We start from the raw sequence: 16,957 nt of genomic DNA, 5'->3' as shown, positions 1-16,957 counted from the left end.
ACACCTGCAGACCATTCCATCTAAGTCTGCATTCAAATGGCACTCCTTCCCTTCCGAACCCTCCCATGCACCCAAACAGTGGTTCCCCCCACATATGGTGTATCATCGCACTCAGGACAAATTGGGCAACAAATTTTGGGGTCCATTTTCTCCTGTTACCCTCGGGAAAATACAAAACTGGGGGCTAAAAAAATAATTTTTGTGGGAAAAATTTTTTGTTTTATTTTTACGGCTCTGCATTATAAACTTCTGTGAAGCACTTGGTGGGTCAAAGTGCTCACCACACCTCTAGATAAGTTCCTTAGGGGGTCTACTTTACAAAATGGTGTCACTTGTGGGGGGTTTCAATGTTTAGGCACATCAGTGGCTCTCCAAACGCAACATGGCGTCCCATCTCAATTCCGGTCAATTTTGCATTGAAAAGTCAAACGGCGCTCCTTCCCTTCCGAGCTCTCCCATCCGCCCAAACAGTGGTTTACCCGCACATATGGGGTATCAGCGTACTCAGGACAAATTGTACAACAACTTTTGGGGTCCAATTTCTTCTCTTACCCTTGGGAAAATAAAAAATTGGGGGCGAAAAGATAATTTTTGTGAAAAAATATGATTTTTTATTTTTACGGTTCTACATTATAAACTTCTGTGAAGCACTTGGTGGGTCAAAGTGCTCACCACACCTCTAGATAAGTTCCTTAGGGGGTCTACTTTCCAAAATGGTGTCACTTGTGGGGGGTTTCAATGTTTAGGCACATCAGGGGCTCTCCAAACGAAACATGGCGTCCCATCTCAATTCCAGTCAATTTTGCATTGAAAAGTCAAATGGCGCTCCTTCGCTTCAGAGCTCTGCCATGCGCCCAAACAGTGGTTTACCCCCACTTGTGGGGTATTGGCGTACTCAGGACAAATTGTTCAACAATGTTTGGGGTCCATTTTCTCCTGTTACCCTTGGTAAAATAAAACAAATTGGAGCTGAATTAAATTTTTGTGAAAAAAAGTTAAATGTTCATTTTTATTTAAACATTCAAAAAATTCCTGTGAAGCACCAGAAGGGTTAATAAACTTCTTGAATATGGTTTTGAGCACCTTGAGGGGTGTAGTTTTTAGAATGGTGTCACACTTGGGTATTTTCTATCATATAGACCCCTCAAAATGACTTCAAATGAGATGTGGTCCCTAAAAAAAAATGGTGTTGTAGAAATGAGAAATTGCAGGTCAACTTTTAACCCTTATAACTCCCTAACAAAAAAAAATTTTGGTTCCAAAATTGTGCTGATGTAAAGTAGACATGTGGGAAATGTTACTTATTAAGTACTTTGTGTGACATATCTCTGTGATTTAATTGCATAAAAATTCAAAGTTGGAAAATTGCAAAATTTTCATAATTTTCGCCAAATTTCCGTTTTTTTCACAAATAAACGCAGGTACTATCAAAGAATTTTTACCATTGTCATGAAGTACAATATGTCACGAGAAAACAATGTCAGAATCACTGGGATCCGTTGAAGCGTTCCAGAGTTATAACCTCACAAAGGGACAGTGGTCAGAATTGTAAAAATTGGCCCGGTCATTAACGTGCAAACCACCCTTGGGGGTAAAGGGGTTAATGCCAGAATTGTGGGGTTTCCTCACTATGCCACAAAGATGCATTAAGAAGCAATCAAAGCATCACATGTTCCCCGACATTATAGAAGTCCCAGATGTTTTGGAAAATTGTAACTCAAGTAATTTATTTGTTATGAATTTCTCAATTTTTTCACCCTAATAAAAAAACACACAAGCACACACAACATTATTTATTTTCCCGCTGACAAAGTCAAAGTTACAGCTCTTAGACGAAGGGAAAACTCTGAAAGAGCAGAAATAAAAGAAAAAGGTAACATTCCATGATTGCACACTTACCGGGCTATAGAGGCCGTGTGTGTGTGTCAGTGCTGCTGACTTATTACACTATTATTGTACATATACCGGGATCTGTCCACAGTATATGCCTCAGATTTTATTATTACTTTCCCACTGTAGAGCAGCAGGAACTACAGGAATTAATGGGAGGAAGAAATCCTCCTCCTGTTATTAACCTAATCGCTGCCAGTTCCTCACCGCAGTGCTTCTGCTCCTCCTGCAGCTGCCGGACATCCACCACTGTCTGTGACTGCACTCCCTACACTGAGCAGCCAATCACAGATCATGGAGGTCGGTGCTGGAGGCTCCATTATTCTCTGTGTGGAGTGTGGCTCTGCGGGTGGAGGTTGGTGCTGGAGGCTCCATTATTCTCTATGTGGAGTGCAGCTCTGCGGGTGGAGGTCGGTGCTGGAGGCCCCATTATTCTCTATGTGGAGTGTGGCTCTGCGGGTGGAGTTCGGTGCTGGAGGCTCCATTATTCTAAACTTTTATCGCTCACTGTCTCCTTCGGCCTCACTCAATGGTCCTCTGAGGCCACACACAAAGATGGCCACATGCTGGACCTCATCTTCACCCGCCTCTGCTCCCCTACTAATCTCACTAACTCACCCCTCCCCCTGTCTGACAATAACCTACTGACATTCTCTTCCCTCTCCTCTCCTAGTGTGCAACCCCCACTCCATAAACTCACTCACCCTCGCAGAAATCTCAAACACCTCAACCTCCAATCGCTCTCTGAGTCCATTCTCTCTCTTACAGACATACCCTCCCTTCATGACACAGATGCTGCTGCCACTTTTTATAACACCACAATAACAACAACACTCGATTCGGCCGCCCGGCTCATGCATAGCAAGACTCGTACACTCAACAGGCAGCCCTGGCTGACCAGTCTGACCAAAGAACTGAGACTAGCTTCCAGGATCGCTGAGCGGAGAGATGGAAGCGATCCCGCTCTGCTGACCACTTCACTGCATACAAGCCGTCCCTCGCCAGCTTCAAGTCCACACTCACTGCCGCAAAACAAACTTCTCTCATATCCTCCCTGTCTCACAACCCTAAACAGCTTTTCAACACTTTCAATTCTCTACTCCGTCCCCCAGCACCTCCTCCCTCCTCATTTCTGCTGAAGACTTTGCCTCTTTCTTTAAACAAAAGATCGATACGATCAGAGAAAGCTTTGGCCCACAGTGCCCTATGCCCCTCTTAGCTGCTCAACCCTGTTCCTCCAAAACCAGCTTCTCCACCATCACAGAAGATCAGCTCACCATCCTCCTGTCAAGATCATACCTCGCCACTTGCACGCTTGACCCGCTACCGTCCCACCTCATCGCAAACTTTGCCATGGTCTTCATCCCAACCCTAACGCACTTCTTCAACCTCTCACTCACAAGAGGTGTCTTCCCCTCATCCTTCAAGCATGCCAAGATCACACCCATCCTCAAAAAGCCCTCTCTCAACCCTTCCTCTGTGTCTAGCTATCGCCCAATATCTCTTCTCCCTTATGCCTCCAAATTACTGGAACAACACGTCCATCTTGAACTGTCCTCCCACCTCTCCTCTTGCTCCCTCTTTGACGGGTTACAATCTGGCTTCTGACCCCATCACTCAACTGAAACTGTCCTAACTAAAGTTACCAATGACCTACTAACTGCCAAGAGCAAGCGACACTACTCTGTCCTTCTTCTCCTGGACCTTTTCAAAAAACTGTCACATCCAAACATAGACTAAGTGTGAACAGGTGCTGAACCTAGAGTCGCCAACTCGTATATAATCAAGGAAATAAGGCAGCACACTGCAGCGCTAAAACATGCAAACATGAAACACGAAAATTGAACTGCATTACTGCACTAGAAATATGAAAAATGAGAGCGTTTAGCGCATAATAATGGCCAATTTTATGTGTACCTGGTAGCCACTTTACGGCATCTCTCTTATACCAGGTCCTACACTTGCCTTTCCTCGCTGAGAATAAACGTCTCCATCTGAATGGGTACCTGTGAAACCTCTTCTTAGACTAAAATTCTCTCTCTCTGTGGAGGGGTATTGGACCTGCTGTAATTAAAACACCTGTGGCTAGGAGGCGGAGTGCTCGATCAGAAGGCTAAAGAATACATTTCAAAAAACTGACTGTCACATCCAAACATAGACTATGTGTAAACAGGTGCTAAACCTAGAGTCGCCAACTCGTATATAGTCAAGGAAATAAGGCAGCACACTGCAGCACTAAAACATGCAAACATGAATGGCCAATTTTATGTGTACCTGGTAGCCACTTTACGGCATCTCTCTTATACCAGGTCCTACACTTGCCTTTCCTCGCTGAGAATAAACGTCTCCATCTGAATGGGTACCTGTGAAACCTCTTCTTAGACTCCTGGACCTGTCTTCTGCCTTCAACACTGTGGACCACTCCCGTCTGCTACAGATCCTCTCATCTCTTGGCATCACAGACTTGGCCCTATACTGGATCTCGTCATATCTGACAGACCGAACATTCAGTGTCTCCCTCCCCCACGCCACCTCCTCACTTCGCCCCTTGTCTGTCGGTGTTCCTCAAGTATCAGTTCTAGGACCCCAACTCTTCTCCATCTACATCTTCGGCCTGGGACAGCTCATAGAATCCCACAGTATGCAGTATCATCTCTACGCTGATGACACGCAGATCTACCTATCCGAACCTGACCTCACCTCCTTAATTACCAAAATCCCACTCAGTCTGTCTGCTATCTCGGCCTTCTTTTCTCCTCGCTTTCTAAAACTGAACATGGTCAAAACAGAATTCATCATCTTTCCCCCATCTCACTCTACCCCTCCACCAGACCAATGTTAATGGGTGCTCACTTTCCAAAGTCCAACACGCCTGGTGCCTCTGGGTGATCCTCGACTCTGCCCTCTCATTCAAGCCACACATCCAAGCCCTTTCCTCCTGCCGTCTTAAACTCAAAAATATTTCCTGGATCCACGCATTGCTTGACTGCGACACCACAAAACACTAGTACATGCCCTGATCATCTCCCGCCTTGACTACTGCAACCTCCTACTCTCTGGCCTCCCCTCTAGCACTCTGGCACCACTCCAATCCATCCTACATTCTGCTGCCCGACTAATCTACCGGTCTCCCCGCTATTCCCCAGCCTCTCCCCTATGCCAAGCCCTTCACTGGCTTCCTATCGCCCAGAGACTACAGCCGTGACATGGTCTCCTGGTACTTGCCTACACGCAACCTCCTATCCTTTCAAGATCTCCTTCTCTACTCCCCTCTCATCTCTTCTTCCCATAACCGCATCCAAGACTTCTCCCGTGCTTCCCCCATACTCTGGAACTCTCTACCCCAACACGTCAGACTCTCGCCTACCATAGAAATCTTCAAAAAGAACCTGAAGACTCACCTCTTCCGACAAGCCTACAGCCTGCAGTGATCCTCAACCTACGGAACCACCGCACAACCAGCTCTACCCTCTCCTAGTGTATCCTCACCCATCACCTGCAGAGTGTGAGCCCTCGCAGGCAGGGTCCTCACTCCTTATGTACCTGTGTGCCTTGTTTTTTTGCTCATGTTTAATGTATTTGTCTATATTTGCATCCTTTGCCCATGTAAAGCGCCATGGAATGGCGCTATAAAAATGCATAATAATAATAATATGTGTAGTGCGGCTCTGCGTGTGGAGGTAGATGCTGGAGGCTCCATTTTTCTCTGTGTGGAGTGCGGCTCTGCGGGAGGAGGTCGGTGCTGGAGACTCCGTTATTCTCTGTGTGGTGTGCAGCTCTGCGGGTGGAGGGTCCACACCAGAACTGTAGCAGGTAAAGACCCCAATATCCACAGGTGTCCCTTCTAATTGGGGGGAAACTATCACCTCTAATAATCCTCGGACAGTTCTGACAAACACGGAAAAGTGCCCCTTTATGGATGTGACAGAAAGTCTGTTTAGTCACTTTAGCTTCATAGTATCAGCTCTAATCCAATGATGAGATAGCGATTTACCCTGAAGAGTCACAGATTGTGAGGTTGTTATAAAATGTTATATTTAGGGGGGTTTGTGTTGTTTCCTTATGAGAATCACAATGGTTTTTTCCTTTTCCGCTGATAGATACAAATGACCCAACTGTGAACGACGGGAAACAAGTATTACTCTCATAGTACGGGGCCTCCACACAGTATAATGTTTCCCCGTTATCCCCCACACATTGATAGTACAAGATGCCCGACACAATATGCTACCACCCAAACCACTAGATAATAAATCCTCGCTTATCCCCTTTCTTGATATCATACGGTGCCCCTTTCTTGGTTCCCACTCACAGTATAATTTTTCCACAGTACCTCCATGCCCAATTTTTTAAATTGAAGCCTGCAAGAAAATGCGTAAAAAAACAAACAAAACATATCGTAAAGAGAAAATACAACACGTACATGGAGAATTTGGCCTCATATTTCTCCAGTCTTCGTGTTCTTACAAAAAAACTTTTAGAAAAGCCTCAAACTTCTGTGTGTGAATCAGACCTGAGATCTAACGTGATAGAAGATTACAGTGCGGGGAAGATGGGAAACCTTCATATAGACGGCCGGTGGGGATGGAGTCAGTGACCGACTCTGGACAAATATGTTTCTAGAGCCATAGTGGAAGATGAAGATGTCGTCCTCATCATGAAGTAGTAATTTCTCCTGTCACGTGTAATGAATATCTCCTGCAGTATTGCTAATGCCGATTCCAGTGTCGGGAAATGAGACGAGAATTAGCGTTATGGAAGATGAGTCTGTGAGGAACGTATTCAGCTGCCGACTCCGAGGAAGAAACTGCTTGTTGTCTGTGGCCTAAATATATACAGCTCTGGCAAAATTAAGAGACCACTGCAAAATTTTCAGTTTGTCTGATTTTTCTCTTTATAGGTATATTTTTGAGTAAAATTAAATTGTTCTTTTATTCTATAAACTACTGACAACATGTCTCCGAAGTTCCAAGCAATAACTTTTGTATTTATTTTCTGAAAATGAGAAATGGTCAAAATAACAAAAAAAATGCATTGCTTGCAGACCAAATAATGCAAAAAAACAAGTTCATAATCATTTAGAAATAACAATGTTAATGATTTAACTCGGGAAGACTTCAGCAATCAATATTTTGTGGAATAACCATGATTTTTAATCACAGCTTTCATGCGTCTTGGCATGCTTTCCACCAGTCTTTCACACTGCTTTTGGGTGACCTTATGCCACTTCTGGTACAAAAATGTAAGCAGTTCTTCTTTGATTGCTTGTGACTATCCATCTTCCTCTTGATTACATTCCAGAGGTTTTCTATGGGGTTCAGGTCTGGAGATTGGGCTGGCCATGACAGGGAGTTGATGTGGTGGTCCTTCATCCACACCTGGATTGACCTAGCTGTGTGGCATGGTTCTGCTGGAAAACCCAGTCCTCAAGAGTTGGGGAACATTGCCTGAGCAAAAGGAATCAACTGTTTTTCCAGGATAACCTTGTTTGCGGCTTGATTCATATATCCTTCGCAAAGATGAACCTGCCCAATTCCAGCCTTGCTGAGGCATCCCCAGACCAACACCTGGTCGTCTAATGGTTAGACGGAGACCTGGAGAGGCACACAAGCCACAGTGTCTTGCATCCAATGTGAAATTTGGTGGAGGATCGGTAATGATTTGGGGATGCTTCAGCAAGACTGGAATTGGGCAGGTTAATCTTTGCGTAGGACGTATGAATCAAGCCACATGCAAGGTTATCCTGGAAAAACAGTTAATTCCTTCTGCTCAGGCAATGTTCCCCAGCTCTGAGGACTGTTATTTCCAGCAGAACAACGCACCATGCCACACAGCTAGGTCAATGAAGGTGTGGATGAAGGAACACCACATCAAATCCCTGTCATGGCCAGCCCAATCTCCAGACCTGAACCCTATTAAAAACCTTGGAATGTAATGAAGAGGAAGATGGATAGTTACAAGCAATCAAACAAAGAAGAACTGCTTAAATGTTTGTACCAGGAGGTGGCGTAAGGTCACCCAAAAGCAGTGTGAAAAACATGCCAAGACGCAGGAAAACTGTGAATAAAAATCATGGTTATTCCACAAAATATTGATTGCTGAACTCTTCCCGAGTTAAATCATTAACATTGTTGTTTCTAAATGATTATGAACTTGTTTTTTTTGCATTATTTGGTCTGCAAGCAATGCATTTTTTTGTTATTTTGACCATTTCTCATTTTCAGAAAATAAATACAAAATTTACTGCTTGGAACTTCGGAGACATGTTGACAATAGTTTATAGAATAAAAGAGCAATTTACATTTATCTAAAAAATATACCTATAAAGAGAAAAATCCGAGAAACTGAACATTTTGCAGTGGTTACTTAATTTTTGCCAGAGCTGTAGGTTTTATTACTAGATGTAAAGAAGAAAATTAAATACCGTAAAATAATAAATCTCCTATGTTTCCCTTATTATCTCCAGTAATTGTATTATTACACAGGATTGTTATGATGTTACATTGGCTCATCTTCTTCTCATTCAGGTCTCTACAATATCGGATCCTCTCAGTGAAGATCTTCTACATAAGAACATTTTCCTGATTTACTCATTACAGATGGATATGGACAGAGACAAGATGGCGGAGAGGATATTACACCTCACCCTAGAGATCCTCTTCCGGCTTACTGGAGAGGTGAGAGATTCTGATGACGTCACATTACATCATTCTTATCTATGGGAATAAAAGATGGACAGAACTGGAGAGGTGAGAACTCTGGAAATGTTTGTAGTGAGATTTATTAATGTGTCTGTCCATAAACAGGATTACACAGTAGTGAAGAAGGCCTCTAGTGAGTGCTGTCAGGACCCTTTTTCAGAGGGATGGGGAAGACCCCTGAGCCCAATCACAGGGCCTCCACCTCACCCCCTGATACATAAAGACATCAATGACCAGAAGATCCTAGAATTCACCTACAAGATGATTGAGCTGCTGACTGGAGAGGTGACACTGCTGGGAATGTTGGGACATTATACAGTAACGCTATGGATCGATCGGGGAGATGACGGTGTCCATTGTATGTATCAGGTTCCTATAAGGAGTCAGGATGTCGCCGTCTATTTCTCCATGGAGGAGTGGGAGTATTTAGAAGGACACAAAGATCTGTACAAGGATGTCATGATGGAGATTCCCCAGCCCCTCACATCACCAGGTAATAGGACTAAATACACACGGCCTATAATTATCTGTGAAGAATGAATTCAGTTCCTGTATGTGTTTCCTCCAGATCTATCCAGTAAGAGGACAACACCAGGGAGATGTCCCCGTCCTCTTCTTCCACAGGACTGTAAACAAGGAGATCCCAATGTTCCTCAGGATCATCAGGTAGATGGAGAGAAGGTGTCATGAGATCTCCCCTATGATGTGTAGACGGCTGTGAAGGTCTTGTGTTCAGTGTTGCTTTATCCACCAGTATTATATGTTTTATACTTGTGTAATGAGAACGGTGGAGATGGCAGGATTAGAGCTGGTCATAGATGTGACTTCTCCATCTGTCTGTGACTTTTACAATATTTGTTTCAGGGTGAAGATCTGACCCATATTAATACTACAGAGACATATGTGAGAGGTGATGAACGGTGTAAAGAGGAGATTCCTACATATGACTACCCAGGTGAGTAGTAACCACTAAATGCAGAGAAGTCACAGATTCTTCTCAGTCACCGGCTGTGGCTGCTTTATCGTGTGATCACTGTTTGGCCTCAAGACCACAACATTCTCCTCCTCCCAAAACTGTTCTAATGACTTTGGTCATTGAAAGTCTTTTTCTATAAAACTTACCACCTGGAGGATCCACCTACCCCCTGGGATCAGGAGGCGCAGATCGTTACCTGCTCAGATCAGTAAACTACAAAGCCAAATGACAGCGTACGTAGAATGTGCTGACAAGTTAGAAAATCACTTGAAGAAAAGTATTATGGGCCTGTAAGAGAAAGCTCAGGGTAATTAAGCAGTTGGCTGCCTAGAATCCTGATATCTTAATGGATGAATCTACCTTCTCTCCCTTCTGTGCTGCTGAATGTGCTCATATGGTCCCTACAAGACCAGGTCCAGTCTTTCTGGCCAAACTTTGCTTTTATGATTGACAACATTAACCCCTTAATGATCGCCGATACGCCTTTTAACGGCGGCCGCTAAGGGTACTTAAACCACAGCGCCGTTCATTAACGGCGCTGTGGAAAAAGTAAATAGCGCCCCCCAGAGTCGGATTTTCTCCGGGGTCTCGGCTGCCGGGGGTAGCCGTGACCCCAGAGAACATGTGATCGCCGGTAATTAACCGTTTACCGGCGATCGCAAAAAAAAAGTGATTTCTTTTTAATTTATCTGTCCTCCGATGTGATCGCACATCAGAGGACCGAGGTAGCCCCCCAATACTTACCTGTTTCCCCCGGTGCTCCTCGTGGCTCCCGATGGGCGCCGCCATCTTCAAAATGGCGGACGCATGCGCAGTGCGCCCGCCGGCCAGCATCGGGAGAGTCTTTGGGGTCTCGGCTGCCGGGGGTGTTGTGAATTCTGTGGCAGAGCTCCCTCCTGTGGTCACAAGTGGTACTTCGGCTGATTCTCTCTGGGAGCTTCCGTTTGTGGAGGAAACTGGTACTGCTGCTTCTGGGTTTCCTCCCTCAGGTGATCTGGTGAGGTCGTTAGGTGCTTCTCTACTTAACCCCTTAATGCTTTGATTCATGCTTCCTGTCAATGTTCCAGTGTTGGACTTGTGTTTCTCTGGATCATTCCTGTGGCCTGCTGCTCTGCATAGCTAAGTGCTTCTTTGCTATTTGTTGCTATTTTTTCTGTCCAGCTTGTCTATTTGTTTTGCTGGAAGCTCTGGGACGCAAAGGGTGTACCTCCGTGCCGTTAGTTCGGTACGGAGGGTCTTTTTGCCCCTTTGCGTGGTTTTCTTTAGGGTTTTGTGTAGACCGCAAAGTTATCTTTCCTATCCTCGTTCTGTCTAGAATATCGGGCCTCACTTTGCTGAATCTATTTCATCCCTACGTTTGTCTTTTCATCTTACTCACAGTCATTATATGTGGGGGGCTGCCTTTTCCTTTGGGGTATTTCTCTGAGGCAAAGTAGGCTTATTTTTCTATCTTCAGGCTAGTTAGTTTCTCAGGCTGTGCCGAGTTGCATAGGTAGCGTTAGGCGCAATCCACGGCTGCCTCTAGTTGTGTTTGGAGAGGATTAGGGATTGCGGTCTGCAGAGTTCCCACGTCTCAGAGCTCGTTCTATTATTTTGGGTTATTGTCAGATCACTGTATTTGCTCTGACCTCCAAGTCCATTGTGATACTGAATTGCCTTTCATAACAGTACAGGAAGCCAAAAGTACTAATGATTCTCAATAGAGGGAAAAAAGAAGTTCTGAGACCATTTTTTTTTTCTTTTGTCTTTTTTTTCCCCTAGACATTTGGGTGGTTCAGTACACAGGTGTAGCGATGGACATTAGAAGTCTGTCTTCATTTGTGGATCAGCTCTCGGCAAGAGTACAAAAGATTCAAGACACTATTGATCAGAAATCTATGTTAGAACCAAGAATTCCTATTCCTGATTTGTTTTTTGGAGATAGAACTAAGTTTCTGAGTTTCCAAAATACCGTATATACTCGAGTATAAGCCGACCCGAGTATAAGCCGACCCCCCTAATTTTGCCACAAAAAACTGGGAAAACTTATTGACTCGAGTATAAGCCTAGGGTGGAAATGCAGCAGCTACCAGTGAATTTCAAAAATAAAAATAGATACCAATAAAAGTAAAATTAATTGAGACATCAGTAGGTTAAGTGTTTTTTTGAATATTTATTTAGAAGAAAACATTAAATTAGCACTGTAAGTGGAAAAAGGGTCAACAAAAACAATACGGTAACAACAATAACTTTAAAAGTACAAAAACCATAGATCATTCAGCAACCAAGCTAAGCACAAGTTAAAATCCTTCAAATTCACTGGATTCATCATCTGTATCTCCAAACAGAGCCTCAAATTCAGCTGGTAAGAGGTTATCAGCATAGACGTTGTCATCATCACTGAGTTTGTCATCACTGTCACTGCTGTCATTCTCATACAAAGCGTTGTCTTCACTGCCATCCATAGCGTTACTAATGCCACACTTCTTGAAGGCCCGTTGCACCATGTCCTCTGGAATCTCTTCCCATGCATCACGAACCCACTTTGCTATTAATTCTATGTCCGGCTTCATCAGATTTCCAAGTTTTGTCAGTCGGGCTTGACCAGATGACATCCATTCATGCCACATCCTTCGCACACGGTCTTTGAAAGGTTTATTTAAAGGGACTCTGTCACCTGAATTTGGCGGTACTGGTTTTGGGTCATATGGGCGGAGTTTTCGGGTGTTTGATTCACCCTTTCTTTACCCGCTGGCTGCATGCTGGCTGCAATATTGGATTGAAGTTCATTCTCTGTCCTCCATAGTACACGCCTGCGCAAAGCAATCTTGCCTTGTGCAGGCATGTACTACGGAGGACAGAGAATGAACTTCAATCCAATATTGCAGCCAGCATGCAGCCAGCAGGTAAGGAAAGGGTGAATCAAACACCCGATAACTCCGCCCATATGACCCAAAACCAGTCCCGCCAAATTCAGGTGACAGGTTCCCTTTAAACACACATCTAGGGGCTGCAATACAGATGTAAGTCCACCTGGAATAACCGCCAAAGTAACTTGAGAAGACTTTGCCAGTTTTTTTATGTCATCAGATGTGTGTGCTCTGAACATATCCCAGACTAGTAATGATGGTTTTTTCTTTAAGGTTGCTCCTCCATTCCAAATTTCTTCCAGCCATTTTTTTGTTCCATCTTCATCCATCCAGCCTTTAACATGCGCGCGCACTGTAATTCGTGGTGGAAATTTGACCTTTTTAGGCAAGGTCTTTCTTTTAAAAATAATGACAGGCAGCAGCTTAGTTCCATTAGCCAAACATGAAAGAACGACTGTGAAGTGGTTTTTTTCATTTCCTGTGGTTCTGAGTAAAATAGTTTTATCTCCCATATTTGCGACAGTTCTATTGCTTGGAAGATCAAAAGTCATAGGTGTTTCATCCATATTTCCAATATCTCCCAGGTCATAGTTATGGATCCTTCTTTGTTTTATGATGAATGAATGGAATGACATCACTTTTTCATCAAGGTCTTTTGGCAACTTCTGTGAAATCTTTGTTCTTTGCCGCAAACATAGGCCAAATCTACTCATGAAGCGGGTACACCATCCTGCTGATGCAACAAAATTTTCAATGCCTGGTGCTTTCAATTTGTCTTCTTTAGCCATTTGAAGAGCACGTAAGCGAATTCCCATGCGTGTTATGCAGTAACCATTTTGACGACACTCCATAACCCATTTATGCAACTCAGTCTCTAGAGCCTCATATGACGTCTTCAAACCACGTCGAGCTTTTTTTGCCTTTGGAATCTTTACCAAGTCAGCTTTCATTTTCCGCCACTCTCTCACTTGTTTTTCGTTAACACAAAATTCCCTACTTGCTATACTGTTATTGCTTTCTTCTGCTCTTGACACAACCTTAAGTTTGAAACCAGCTTCGTATGACCTGCGTTTTTGTTTTGTTCCAGGATCAGAAGTATTGGGATCCATTTCTAACGGGATAAAAAAAAACGTTAAAAAAAACCCATACTATAGCGATTAAATTCTCAAAATACTGTATATCCAAGACCACAGACCACGTAATGCTCCATAAAGTTCATAATGGGCCCATAAGATGCTCAATATAAAAATGTGCCACATATAATGCCCCATACAGTTCATTATTGCCCCATAGCTGTGCCATATAGTGCTCTGCACTGTTCATATTTCCCCATAGCTGTGCCATATAGTGCTCTGCACTGTTCATATTTCCCCATAGCTGTGCCATATAGTGCTCTGCACCATTCATATTGCCCCATAGCTGTGCCCCATATAGTGCTCTGCACCATTCATATTGCCCCATAGCTCTGCCATATAGTGCTCTGCACTGTTCATATTGCCTTATAGCTGTGCCCCATACAGTGCTCTGCACCGTTCATATTGCCTTATAGCTGTGCCCCATACAGTGCTCTGCACCGTTCATATTGCCTTACAGCTGTGCCCCATATAGTGCTCTGCACCGTTCATATTGCCTTACAGCTGTGCCCCATACAGTGCTCTGCACCGTTAATATTGCCTTATAGCAGTGCCCCATACAGTGCTCTGCACTGTTCATATTGCCTTACAGCTGTGCCCCATACAGTGCTCTGCACTGTTCATATTGCCTTACAGCTGTGCCCCATACAGTGCTCTGCACGGTTCATATTGCCTTACAGCTGTGCCCCATACAGTGCTCTGCACCGTTCATATTGCCTTATAGCAGTGCCCCATACAGTGCTCTGCACCGTTCATATTGCCTTACAGCTGTGCCCCATACAGTGCTCTGCACTGTTCATATTGCCTTACAGCTGTGCCCCATACAGTGCTCTGCACTGTTCATATTGCCTTACAGCTGTGCCCCATACAGTGCTCTGCACTGTTCATATTGCCTTACAGCTGTGCCCCATACAGTGCTCTGCACTGTTCATATTGCCTTATAGCTGTGCCCCATATAGTGCTCTGCACTGTTCATATTGCCTTACAGCTGTGCCCCATACAGTGCTCTGCACTGTTCATATTGCCTTACAGCTGTGCCCCATACAGTGCTCTGCACCGTTCATATTGCCTTACAGCTGTGCCCCATACAGTGCTCTGCACTGTTCATATTGCCTTACAGCTGTGCCCCATACAGTGCTCTGCACTGTTCATATTGCCTTACAGCTGTGCCCCATACAGTGCTCTGCACTGTTTTTATTGCCTTATAGCTGTGCCCCATACTGTGCTCTGCACTGTTCATAGTGGCCCATAGCTGTGCCCCATACTGTGCTCTGCACTGTTTTTATTGCCTTATAGCTGTGCCCCATACTGTGCTCTGCACTGTTCATAGTGGCCCATAGCTGTGCCCCATACTGTGCTCTGCACTGTTTTTATTGCCTTATAGCTGTGCCCCATACTGTGCTCTGCACTGTTTTTATTGCCTTATAGCTGTGCCCCATACTGTGCTCTGCACTGTTCATAGTGGCCCATAGCTGTGCCCCATACTGTGCTCTGCACTGTTTTTATTGCCTTATAGCTGTGCCCCATACTGCGCTTCTCACTGTTTTTATTGCCTTATAGCTGTCCCCCATACTGTGCTCTGCAGCGTTCATATTGGCCCATAGATGCTCCACATAAATCTGTGCGATGGCCGCTGCTGCTGCAATAAAAAAAAAAAAAGCCATACTCACCTCGCTACTTGCAGCTCCTAGCGTCCGGTCCCGGCGTCTCTCTGCACTGACTGATCAGGCAGAGGGCGCCGCGCACACTAGTGCGTCATCGCGCCCTCTGACCTGAACAGTCAGAGCGCAGATAGACGCCGGGAAGATGGATCGGCGCCCGGCGGCTGGAACGTGGACAGGTGAATATAACATACTCACCTAGTCCTGGCGATCCTCGCGCTGTCCCCGCCTGTCACAGCTGTCTTCGGTGCCGCAGATTCTTTCTCTATCAGCGGTCACCGGCACCGCTGATTAGAGAAATGAATAGGCGGCTCCGCCCCTATGGGAGGTGGAGCCGCTTATTCATTTCTGTAATGAGCGGTCCCACGTGACCGCTGAAGAGAGGAAGAAGCTGCAGCGCCGAAGCCCGTGGGACGGCAGGGACAGCGCGAGGATCGCTGGGACTAGGTAAGTATACCTCAGCGCCCTCTCCCCCTCACCTGCCGACCCCACCGCTACCGTGACTCGAGTATAAGCCGAGGGGGGCACTTTCAGCCCAAAAATTTGGGCTGAAAATCTCGGCTTATACTCGAGTATATACCGTAATTGTAAGTTATTTCTGGCCTTGAAACCTCGTTCCTCTGGTGATCCAGTTCAACAGGTTTTGATTATTATTTCTTTTTTGCGCGGCGACCCTCAGGACTGGGCATTTTCTCTTGCGCCAGGAGATCCTGCATTGAGTAATATCAATGCGTTTTTCCTGGCGCTCGGATTGCTGTACGATGAGCCTAATTCAGTGGATCAGGCAGAAAAGAATTTGCTGGCTCTTTGTCAGGGTCAGGATGAGATAGAGGTATATTGCCAGAAATTTAGAAAATGGTCAGTGCTCACTCAATGGAATGAATCTGCGCTGGCAGCTATGTTCAGAAAGGGTCTCTCTGAAGCCCTTAAGGATGTCATGGTGGTAAATTCCCAAAAGGTCGACTGTTTAATTTATCCGTGCCTGAGCACACCGCTATGCGCAGTTATGTGAAGGAATCCCTGGAGAAGGGGCATATTCGCCCGTCATCGTCGCCATTAGGAGCAGGGTTCTTTTTTGTAGCCAAAAAGGATGGTTCGCTGAGACCTTGTATAGATTATCGCCTTCTTAATAAGATCACTGTTAAATTTCAGTACCCCTTGCCTTTGTTATCTGATTTGTTTGCTCGGATTAAGGGGGCTAGTTGGTTCACCAAGATTGATCTTCGTGGTGCGTATAATCTGGTGAGAATCAGGCGAGGCGATGAATGGAAAACTGCATTTAATACGCCCGAGGGTCATTTTGAGTATCTAGTGATGCCATTCGGACTTGCCAATGCTCCATCAGTGTTTCAGTCCTTTATGCATGACATCTTCCGAGAGTACCTGGATAAATTCCTGATTGTGTACTTGGATGACATTTTGATCTTCTCGGATGATTGGGAGTCTCATGTGAAACAGGTCAGAACGGTTTTTCAGGTCCTGCGTGCCAACTCTTTGTTTGTGAAGGGATCAAGGTGTCTCTTTGGTGTGCAGAAGGTTTCATTTTTGGGGTTCATCTTTTCCCCTTCTACTATCGAGATGGATCCTGTTAAGGTCCAAGCCATCCATGATTGGACTCAGCCGACATCTCTGAAAAGTCTGCAAAAGTTCCTGGGCTTTGCTAATTTTTATCGTCGCTTCATCTGCAATTTTTCTAGTATTGCCAAACCATTGACCGATTTGACCAAGAAGGGTGCTGATTTGGTCA

The 16,957-nt window shown here is 44.8% G+C and overlaps 1 protein-coding gene across 1 annotated transcript in view; it reads left to right on the top strand.

The window, feature by feature from the left end:
• Nucleotides 1-16,957, top strand: part of LOC138663318 (oocyte zinc finger protein XlCOF22-like) — a 108,643-nt gene that overhangs the window by 63,164 nt on the left and 28,522 nt on the right. Inside the window, exons 2-6 of the mRNA XM_069749494.1 lie at nucleotides 8,418-8,567; nucleotides 8,697-8,876; nucleotides 8,961-9,084; nucleotides 9,160-9,257; nucleotides 9,456-9,546. Coding sequence (XP_069605595.1) covers nucleotides 8,490-8,567; nucleotides 8,697-8,876; nucleotides 8,961-9,084; nucleotides 9,160-9,257; nucleotides 9,456-9,546 — 571 coding nt within the window. The 5' untranslated portion in view covers nucleotides 8,418-8,489. The remainder of the gene's footprint in view (nucleotides 1-8,417; nucleotides 8,568-8,696; nucleotides 8,877-8,960; nucleotides 9,085-9,159; nucleotides 9,258-9,455; nucleotides 9,547-16,957) is intronic.

This window comes from Ranitomeya imitator, chromosome 2 (assembly GCF_032444005.1).
Source record: "Ranitomeya imitator isolate aRanImi1 chromosome 2, aRanImi1.pri, whole genome shotgun sequence".
NCBI classification, from domain to species: Eukaryota; Metazoa; Chordata; class Amphibia; order Anura; family Dendrobatidae; genus Ranitomeya; species Ranitomeya imitator.
The sequence above is the reverse complement of the archived record's forward strand: the minus strand, read 5'-3'. Positions and strand labels throughout refer to the sequence as shown.